At 44.5% G+C, this 11,017-nt stretch overlaps 1 protein-coding gene and 1 pseudogene across 1 annotated transcript; both read right to left on the bottom strand.

Moving 5' to 3' along the window:
- Positions 1 to 2,246: 2,246 nt before the first annotated feature.
- Positions 2,247 to 6,147, bottom strand: LOC116224341 (annotated as a pseudogene).
- Positions 6,148 to 7,034: 887 nt separating this feature from the next.
- LOC105894724 (tripartite motif-containing protein 16-like) lies at positions 7,035 to 10,599 on the bottom strand. Its single transcript, XM_031583520.2, has 6 exons — positions 9,911 to 10,599; positions 9,502 to 9,597; positions 9,188 to 9,421; positions 8,522 to 8,681; positions 8,355 to 8,414; positions 7,035 to 8,174 (listed from the first exon to the last, which is right to left on the bottom strand). Exons 1-6 carry the CDS (start codon positions 10,499 to 10,501, stop codon positions 7,648 to 7,650), a joined length of 1,668 nt encoding a protein of 555 aa, XP_031439380.1. The 5' UTR covers positions 10,502 to 10,599; the 3' UTR covers positions 7,035 to 7,647.
- Positions 10,600 to 11,017: the final 418 nt, after the last annotated feature.

The raw sequence follows: 11,017 nt of genomic DNA, 5'->3' as shown, positions 1-11,017 counted from the left end.
ACTAAGATTTATAATAATGTAACGAATGGCGCAAGCAGTAGGCTTCTTTGGCTTCTTTGGCGTTTATTGAAGACATAAGGAAACTCGATAGACAACGGCTACAGAATGAAGGGGAAGACAGAGTCTTATATGTGGACACAACACAGTGGGTAATGGTAGATACCAACACTAATACTCAAGGCACATACACATAACTTCAAAACACAAATTTTAGTTATACACAAGAAAAGATTCTTAAAGTTAAATTGTTGTGCTATTGGTTGGAGACTTCCCACAGCGGCCAATCCTCCCACTGTCACATGCAAGTGCTCATACCCATACCAATATAACAACTGCCCAACCATAGATCCTGAGCAGTAGGACACAACAGCAATGCACAACTGGCTGCTGACAGCTGCAACATGTGCCCTCTTTCGCTGTACAACATGCGCTGTTTGTAGCCCACAAGTGCTAAACACAACAACATGGTTGCCCAACCATACAACCTGAGCAGCAGGATGCAACAACAACAACACAGTTGTCAATGTGAGCATTCCACTGGGGTTTTCAAGCAGGCACCTTCCTACATCAGTGTTTTGTTGAATTAGGCCCATGACAGCTCCAGAAGGCTCAACAGTGGTGCCTGGCGTCCCAGAGCCTTCCCCCTCCATACTAATGATGGGTTAGAGCACATGCTACCAAAGACAACAACAGATACACCTCAAGATAGACCTTGACAAGATTTCACATATCAGATTTCATTAGATAAGGTTAATTCACAACCCCAAGTAGACTACGAGCACCTTAGCCACAACCACTGGTTCCTTTAAAGCTCCTTTGAGTGATCTTCTTCACAAACAAAATTCCAACAGAAGTGTTGTGGTTGATTAAGCTACAAAGCCTCTATCTCCACTGGTCTTGTGTGTGCATGTCAAACACGATCCACATACTTTAGCTTCTTCCTTTCGAATGCTTCCTCAGTCACATCTTGAAATAGAATTGTTCACTCATTAAAGTAAACAGTGCTCTCACACTCAGAATATAACCCCATGTATGATCTCATATCAATCACAACCACACAGTGTGCAACTTGAAGACCGGCATCCACCAGCGATCTCCAATCCCACGCTTTGCCCCATTTGCCAATTCTGTTTGTACCTGCCTGGTGTCCACTTTTCTGCTCTTTTCGCACAAATAAAAATCCTACTGTCCCTGTCGTTAACCGGCAAAGGGATAACCTCGTTTGTATTCTTTAATTTATTCTCAAACCTGATTATGTCTCCACATAATCACAACCGCGGGACCAAGCAGATGTGTGTTTGAGCCCAGCTATGGGCCAGGCAGCTGCCACATATCTGCTCCCACCACCCGTGACCACACAGCCATATCCAGCACCCAAGGCCAACCAGCCACAACCGACACTGACTTGGTCAGTGATGAGAGAGGCCACTGGGGACACAGGGAATAAGGGAAGGGGTTCCAGAGGAGTCCACCATGTGAAACCCAGTGACCACACACATGGACATGATGTCCCCTGCCAAATGTGTCTATGACTTCAGAGACAGAACTCCCAGTCCAGCAGATGGCCCAACTCGCTGAGGATGACTCCAGGAGTCCAGGAGGCGAAGGTGTCCAAATGCCTATAATAGCTGTGGTCAACGGGCGAGGAGGCACCCAAGACACCCCTGGACCACGTTATTAAGGTAGCCGGAGACCTCCCAGATGTTGAACAAGTGGGTGGAGAAGAGTTCTGCAAGGCACCTACTCATCACCATCAAAACCTTCTGACCCAGCACCCGAGCTGCATAGACTGCTGACCTTCAAGATGGGCACATGCTTTGGGCCAGTCACAGGCAACCTGGCCACCAAAGACATCAACCACAGCCCTCAAGAGTTTATCACCTCCAAAGACCCGCCAGAGCTAGTCTAAAATCCCAGGTCAGCAAGGCTCTGGTAAAAGGACTAACAGACAGAATTAAAGCACATTTTCCAAAGTGCATGGATCTGCATGCTTTGTCAGACTACAAGCCGAGGTCAGGTGATCGAATACCTAAAAAGCCTGATTAAAGTCTTCAAGGCAAACAGCGGGATTGAATTCCCAAGAAGTGACCTTTGAGAATGGCTGGCAAATCAGCACCTAGGAGGCACATATCCAGACCTACTTTGTGAATGGCCAAGACTGGGGAAACTATCACATGAGAGGCATCCGGCCCTGGGCTCATCATGGTGAGAAACTCCACCAGCAAACAAACTTGAAGAAACAGTCAGATGTAAGGAAGATGGAGATTTCCTTCTGATGGCCCAACGTCAGAGCTACCAGGGTCAGACTCACCAAGGGGTTTGACCCAGAGACAAGCAAGTCAAGCGGTCATGGCATCCACACGACAACAGGAGCCAGAGGCAGGGGAGGGACAGACGTGAAACAAAACCTGATGACGAATGCGGTAAGAAATAAACTTTGCCAGAGAATGCCTTTCCAAGGAGAAGTCAGATTGATCCTGCTTCCTCAGGTGTGCTTTTTATGAAAACTTAAAAGTCCCACTTCCTGTTAGAATCAGTAAAAGTCCTGATAGCTAGTATACACAAGGACATGAATAAAGTATATAATCATACAGGAAAATGAATAAAGAATAGAATGTCCCCATTTACCAGTAACTTATAAGTAAAGAGTAGATTTCCCTTTAGGACTTTATCTAGCCTCCCTCACTACTACCTCAACAGTTTAACATACACTTTGTTCCTTAACTGGTGTGTGTGTGTGAGGGTGTGATCTACGTCCTACTTAATCTGTGGCAGTGCCACAACATCAAACAAAACTTGTCCACAGTCCTGCACGGTTCTTCTGTTTTTTTGTTGCCTTGAATCCACTTCAGACCTTTCAGTCCTTCATTGTTATCATGATTAGTCCGTTAGAATCACGTGTCTTTGCACTAATGTCACAGCTGATCAGGCTGTTCAACCAACATGATTTCACCATTTATATGTATATGAGAATAAATCACTGATTTATCATCTTTTATTACCAAGTATACAAAAGAATCTGTACATTCAAATACCACTTGGCTTGACTGACACTGTGTACAGTTCTCAGGTAGATTCCACCCATACTGTCAGTCCGCTCTGGTTCTCTCTGTCATCACCCGTCACAGTTCTGTGTATTTGGTGTTCTGAAGAGAACTCTCATCACATTTTGGCACTTGATGAAGATTCTCAGACTCCAAGAAAGGAAGGACTCTGGTGATTTTATTAAGCCACTGGTGAAACTGATTGTGGTGTGGTTTGGTGAAATGTTTACGTCTGTCTGCGGCGTATTCTCCACTCCAGGAGGGTTACCGGCGCACTGGTATGTGTCTCCCCTCCAGCTCTACCAGCTCCACTTCCTTGAGAATGAAGGCTTTGTATTTTCAGCAAAACATTAACACAGTTTGACTAAATGGCTTTGCGTGTGTCAATAATCCCCTCGCTTTTCAGCTTGTACTCGGGGTAGGGGGGCTTCCACCGTGTTTTCGTCTGACTACCGAACAAACCTAACATGAAGAGAAACACCATGGAAGTCATGGATAAATGTACACACATCTAACTGGGTCAATACATGAAACGAAACCCCAAAGGAATAACAGAGTCTCTGACTCCTCCTCGCATTAAGTCAAAATAAGTGACCACGACATGTGTGATCAAAGGCTGGGTTACTGCATTCAGTTTTTGATCAACACCCAGTGCTTCTTTTAGAAAATAATAATTTAGAAAAATAAAAACATAAATACCAGCGCAAATAAATAAAACCATCTTACAGGGAGCTGCTGAGTAAATGACTGAGGGAGATGTTTCACCAAATATAAGAATAAAACATCAGAACAAAAAAACAGCTTCACAGTTCTTAGCACCATGGTTTAGCATGACACAGAGATAAAAAGATAAAATGACTGCCAGAACAATCCAATATGAACCAGCATTTCAGAGATTCAGTCACAGTCATTTGGCTGATTCCTAGAGAGAAATTCATGATTCTTTTTCTTTCCCTCGCCTTTTTCTTTATGCACTTCTTTCTGATGATGAACTGTATATTTGCTGATAGGCTGTTACTAGCTGTAGCATTTGTGCTGAAGTGCCATCGCTTTCTCTCTAGAGAAATCACTCTCATTCTTCTGTTTTTTTATCTTTGTCAATGTTTGTTCGTCTTGCTCTTTCCTTTTCTCTCAAATGCTCTCCCTCTCTCTCTCTTTCTCTCACACACACACATATGCACACATTGAGGATTGTGACGTTCATTGCCAGGCCATAACAAGCCGGTCATGTAGGCTGTCAGTAGCAGTGAAAATGAGGGACACCGTCATTCCTCTTCATGCCTGCCTCCCTCTCTATATCCTCATCTCTCTGCTTGCCTTCCTCCCCCCGCCTATTCTCTGTCTCTCCTCTCCAGGGCTTGTTCTTCTAGAGTCCGTCTGGGGAATCTTCTCCTCCGTCCTCGGACGCTACCACAGGGAGTTGTCGTCCTCCACGGCCCCGTACATCTGGGCCAGCTTGCAGAAGCGCGGCCCCCAGTCACTCAGGTAGTCATAGTCGTGGTCGGCGTGTGAGGCGCTGGACTGCAGTGAGCTGAGCGACTCGGCCACTGAGCCCTCGCCTTCGTAGGCGTACGTCTGCAGCGAGTCATAAGGCGGCGCGCACAGGTCCAGGTCCGCCTCGTACAGCTTGGCCAGCACATAGCCGTGGATGTCGGCATCGGTGAGGGCAAACGCCGTTCCCACGGTGACTGCGGCACGTGGCGTGACAGGGTCTGGATCTCAGGCTGCGTGTCCTGGCGGCCCGGGTGGCGCCCAGGCGGCTGGGCCTCGCGCGGGTTCCAGAGCGCAGCGATGTCAAAGGCCTCTGTGTCCTCCTCGCCACCACCCTCGTCGTCATAGCGCACGATGTTCTCGTGCACGTTCTCCTCCTCGTCCGTCAGGTAGGGCTTCTTGCGCTGGCTCCTCAGGGAGAGCATCAGCAGGATCATAACTGGAGGGGAAAGGGAAAGATCGAAGGAGGGAGAGAGATAAGGAGTTTATTACAATTACAGTGGTTAGAGTGTTGGCCATAAATCCTTTTGTCAGAAGGACTTTGAAACAGACAGACGCTTCAAATGTGAAACTTGACTTGACACGAAGTAATAGGACAGGAATGCTATGTCAATCATTCACCTCTGAATTTCATTAACCTTTCATTGGCAAACTGAAAAAAAGAAATCTTACTACAGCAAAAAAGCTTCTTTTCCATAGGGAAACTGGCAAAGGTGTAGCAAATAGGAATAGGTATAAGTTGTGGCATCACGTCGGGCCAGCTAGTAGAGGGGTGTGGCATTCCCCTAGAGGACTGGCTGCCACACCACAAGATAGCCGCCATTCAAAATACTACATCTCCCAGAATGCCTCAGGACCCACCCAGCTGTAGGTGCACCTGTTGTACGAGCGCTTGGTGGAGCGCTTGGTGGAGCGCTTGGTGGAACTGAGGGACAGAGATCCCACAAACGACAGAAACCAGGGGACAGAGATTCCCCGGCAAGAGAGCCTGAGGGGGGGGAAGGATAGCCCCAAGGCTGGAAGGAGCTGAAGGAACCAACTGGGAACCGACAGTCATACAGGAAAGTAACTAACAGACTTGACAATTGTTTAAGCGGAGGAAGCCCCTGACTGAAGAGGGGAAAAGGGACATTTTGTGTTTGGTGTTGGACTTTTGAATTTGTGTGAAGAAATACCTGAGTTGTGCGTTTTGAGTGAAGTACCGAATTAAAAACCATGTTTTAACCTCCCATTGTGACTGTTTCCTCAGTTAGACTGCACTGCCCCGCCCTTAAACCTGTTACAAAGTGTGTGTGTGTGTAGGTATCTGCATGCCCTCTCACCTAGCAGGACCAGGATGCATGCCAGGATGGCGATGAGTGCCCCTCGGCTCAGGCTGGCGTGCAGCGTGTAGGCCTCAGCACTGCACGAGAGCACGTTGCCGTCGGCATCGCAGCTGCACACACGCACAGTGAGCGTGGCCGTGCTGCTTTGCATCGGCAGCTCGCCGTCCGTCACCTGGATTGGCAGGTGGTAGACGCTCTGCTCCTGCTGCGACCAGCCGCCACCTCGCGTCAGCACCCACGCCGAGTTATCTGCCACGGAGAGGGGGAAAACGCTGGTCAGATCAATCGATAATTAATCATTTAATCAACCAAATATCCAGCAAACCAATAAATGAATTAACAAATCAATCCGTCTAGTAGTCAACCAACTAAATAGAAAATCAATCACTAACTCACTTATTCTCTCACTCAATCGATCAGTCAAGCAATCAATTCTCAGTATTAATCAAGTGGTCATCAAAACACAACTTGGTTATCTCTGAGTGTGAATTATTTTTTTTTTGCAGCCTCGGGGGCAAGACTGTAGCAAAAATGTTGTCCTCCAATTGGGTCGTCCGCATTCGTCGCCGTGTGGGTGTGAATCAACTTTGAACGGCAAGAAACGACATCAGACATTTGGTGTGTGTGTGTGTGTGTTTCTCAGCTATGTGAGTTCTTACCTGTCCTGCTTTAGCATTCTCGCACAAAAAGGCTTCATAGTATAGATGAACAGTACCTGATGGAACCACTATGCCTGTGCTGTTATAACAGCATCAGCCCCTGAGCAGTCACATTCTGGTTCAGTGGCCTGAGTGTTATGGCCTGTTTCCTGAATAACTTTTTACATTTCCCTGAGTAACTTTTTAATTTGGCCCGAAAATGCTTTCTGAGGGGAACAACTACTCTGTTTCGTTAGTATAGATATATGTAGATAATATATAAATATTACAAAATCATTTGCACCTTCTCATGGCTTAGTTCATCAATCTAGTTGTTAAAAAGTCCATTGTTGCTTGAATGTGAATCTGCACACTGACTGATTCTGGAAGAGCCATTCATTGTGAATCACCCAAATCTCCAAAACAGGGCAGGTACTCTGTTCACCTGTTACAATTAGGTTCCACATCTGTCCATGTTTTTGATATGTTACAGTCTGAAGTTTTTGACTGCACAGATCGACAACAACAGTTATATTTTTAGATTTTAGTTTATTGCAAATAATACAAACAGTAATGAAGTAATGAACATTAGTCATCAAAAAAAGAGCATGTGTGCAGTGAGAGCGTCACTATATTTAGATTTGGAGGGAGACAGAGAAAGGGAGAAAAAAGGTGATAATATGGTGTATGGTGACAATAGATTGTATGACATTTATTTATTTATTCCTAATTGAAATATTGTTTTTGGAAATATCAAGGGAACTTGGCCAAATAGAAGCGACAACCCTCCTACAAACACTTATGAGATTAATGTTTTAGTACTAGTCATGCAGATGAAAAGTATACTTGTGTTTATTTATCTTCTGTCATCATGTGACCATGTGCATCTACCACATTATGCTACCATATGAAGTAAGTTTCCATGGTAATAAACCTTCTGTGTAGATAACGGCACAAATTGCCCTGTCTTCACAACATTAAAGCAAGTGATGTTCATGCAAAATCACTGTTCATTGTTCTGTACAATTTAGCAACTCCAATGCAACCCAACAGCAAGGCTAGAAGGGCTGAATGAAGAAAGAAACTTTGTGTCAGGGAGTTCTATCCATTCAAATTAGACATGAATGATTTGATTCTGCTGGTATGTTGTCACTGACACAATTTGATTTTGCTGTTACAGTTGAGCCAAAAGCCAGGATACAGTGGCTCAGTGAATGTGGTGTGTATTTGGTGCAGAAGAGTCATTGTATCAGAGACACTGTAGAAAGACAGAGTTCCTGCCTTGTGATCAACATACACTCCTATTCTAGAGGTGGAGGTGGGCTTATGAGGGAGTGATATTTGTTTCACATCATGTTTGAATGTGTAGCCAGATGAAAAGCAAATCAAACTCCAAGACTTGTTATTGTGTCCTAAAATACGATCATTAGCGCTTCCTTTCCTTGTGAGCCCTTGGTATGATACAGCAATGTAAACATCTCCTGACCTCTCAACCTCCCAGTAGCAGTGTTTAGATACAGCTTCTCTACACAGCACCTGAATCCATGAATCAAATCTGTCTGGATGGTCAGGATATGAATGTTTCACATTAGGGCACCTTTCTACAACTCTGTTTCCCTCAGACAGTGTGAGGTCATTATGAGCAGTGTTGGGATCCAGGGTTAGCTGGCAGGCATCTGAGGGAGGATAAAACATGACTCATTGAGCAGTGGTGATTAGGGGCATAATGGTTTAAGTTATTACTATTACTTAATTATCATGTGCACTACCAGATAGAGCAGGGCACTATGTTCTCCTCTTGTATATGTGTGTTTGTATTTTGACATGCAATACATATATGTGTATCATATACTTACACGCCAGGAAATCCTCTCTGGTCGTGGGCTCAGGCAGTGATAGAAAGCTAACAAGCTCTGCTGTAGAGACAAAAAGACACCCATCAACAACCCCAACTTTCTGGGTCACATCAACATTGTATTCTGAAGTGATGTTTTCAAAGTCATGGCACTAATGCCTCTCATACCAGTTTTAGAAATGTCCTTTAGTCCCTGCTGGAGTGCATCCTCTAGTTTCTCCCTGAGCTGAGAAAGTCTTTCTTTGACTTCATCAAAAGACAGATCTGTGTGGACCGTGTGTCTGGATGAGTTGTCAGGAGCAGAGGAGGAACAGAGAGATTGGAATCTCTACAATAAGAGAGAAAATGAGCCCAATGTCATTTAACAAACATACACCTTCCTCCAGGTCCTACTGGAGCATTTTGGCACTGACCAAGGCATCCAGTGTCCTGCATCATAAATATAGACACCGGAATTGGTGTGAAAATTAGGCACTGGTAATATTTTATTATAACAATTGAGGTGCAGGAGACTAAAGACCACGTCCACTATGCCATGTCCAGCTCCAATCTGATCTGAAATCTAGTCAGATCAGATCTAATGCAATGCAAAATGACACTGATGTTAGGGGTTATGAATGTAATATTTTAAATTGTATAACAATCACAATGTTTCTGCATGGGGCATTGTGTAAATAAAGAAGAGTGCCTTGGTTACCTTTTCTTCTCTGTTAAGTTAACCTCATTACCAATTGACTGACAGGTAGAGTGGTCTCAACAGTGACTTTTTACAGAACTGCATAAATCAACTAATCTCTTCTGTGATAATGCATCAAATCTGAATAATGACAGTACCTGAATAAAACAAATGTGGTTGTCAGTATGTGAAAGCTGCTCCAGATCAGCATCTCTCTTCTTCAGCTCAGCAATCTCCTGCTCCAGTTTCTCCATGAGTTCTTCAGCTCGACTCACCTCAGCCCTCTCCTGATCCCTGATCAGTTCTGTCACCTCAGAGCGTCTTCTCTCAATGGAGCGGATCATTTCAGTAAAGATCCTCTCACTGTCCTCTACTGCTGCCTGTGCAGAACTCTGTTTGGACACGAGACATGACACAAAAGATGAATTGCTACAGCAGTCTCTTGATATTTCCTCTGGTTAATACAACTCACCCGAAGAGTTTTCACAGCCTGTCTCAGGTCCTGCAGTTCATTCTCTTTTTCCTGGATTATCCGTTGGGATTTTCTCTGAGTATCACCGAACAGTTTCTGTGAACAGGTGAGGCTATTAGAGTCGCGTATTTAATATATTGAAAGAATAAACAATATCATGTATTAGTTCTGATGAAGTCACTTTTATGATTAAAAATGTTAGAAGTCATCAACATCAACAGTTTGACTATTTTCATTTAACCATAACCATTAACCCTATACATGTTGATGTATCAAATGTGGGATTGAAGAGGAACAAAAACCGAGAAAAAAAGACCGAGGATGCTGTTATTCTCATTCACGTGTTTATCAGTGCACAACACATTTTAGCTGGAATCAGTATCAGGAGTACCGGCTAAGCGAGTCTCACCTGTTTCTCAGTTCTCTCTGCTGCAGCTGAAACTGTATCATGTCCTTTATGTTCATCCATGACACACAGCATACATATGCATCTCTGATCAGTGCGACAGAAGACCTCTAGTAGTTTATCATGATGAGAGCAGATCAGATCTTCTAGTTTACCAGCCGCTTCAATCACTTTGTGTTTCTTCCCTGGGATGAGATCATTATGAACTCTGAAGTGAGTTTCACAGTAAGAGGCCAGACACACCAGACAGGACTTGACTGCCTTTCGTTTTCTCCCGATGCAGACGTCACACTCCACATCTCCAGGTCCAGCATAACAGTGAGCAGGTGGAGCAGCCTGGAGTCCTATAATCCTCAGCTTTTCCACCACTTCAGCCAGCATGGTGTTTCTGCCCAGAACTGGCCTTGGTGTGAAGGTCTGTCTGCACTGTGGGCAGCTGTGGACTCCCTTCAGATCTTCCTGATCCCAGCAGCTCGTAATACAATCCATACAGAAACTGTGTCCACAAGGAATTGCTACAGGATCCTTCAGTAGATCAAGACAGATTGGACAGCTAAACTGGTCCTGACTCAATACAACACTGGCCTCTGCCATTTTGGGTTACTCTCTGTCTGTCTGTATGTTCCTCTCTTTCTTCGTTCCTGTCGTTTACTGTTGTAATCTCTTCCTGACAGAGTCAAGTTAGAGGCAGAACTGAGTTTCGTTTCTCTGGAAATGGGCTGAGCACTGAGGGGTGGGAGTGGCTTCCTAAGTCTGTGAGAGTGGGAGGAAGTGGGAGGGGCAGCAGTGCAGAGAGCACAAGAGAACAACACAACACATGTTAACCCACGAGTTGGATTATGGGAAACAGGACACACAGGGAAAATATCACACAGAAAGGCAGGCAGTAGGTTCACATTATAACAAATCGGCTTCTTTCTAGAAACTCAAATTATTAAAACTGTAGGGGTGAACATTTTCAACAATAAATAACTAATTTCTCTCAAAATTTGAGGAAAATCATCAAGAAACACATGACAAAGAAATAACAAAGAAATTATACATAACAAGCCAAGTTTTCTTGATGCTTTAGTCCATTATGAGGTTGAACAAAGGAGGGCCCAAAAAGAA

Source organism: Clupea harengus, chromosome 17 (assembly GCF_900700415.2).
Source record: "Clupea harengus chromosome 17, Ch_v2.0.2, whole genome shotgun sequence".
Lineage (NCBI taxonomy): Eukaryota > Metazoa > Chordata > Actinopteri > Clupeiformes > Clupeidae > Clupea > Clupea harengus.
The sequence above is the reverse complement of the archived record's forward strand: the minus strand, read 5'-3'. Positions and strand labels throughout refer to the sequence as shown.

Coding starts and splice junctions, on each gene's coding strand:
- LOC105894724 (XM_031583520.2), bottom strand. CDS start 10,501: ATGGCAGAGGCCAGTGTTGTATTGAGTCAGGACCAGTTTAGCTGTCCA. Junction 8,682..9,187: donor ACCACATTTGTTTTATTCAG/GTACTGTCATTA, acceptor CTCTTATTGTAG/AGATTCCAATCTCTCTGTTC. Junction 8,415..8,521: donor AAAGGACATTTCTAAAACTG/GTATGAGAGGCA, acceptor TTGTCTCTACAG/CAGAGCTTGTTAGCTTTCTA.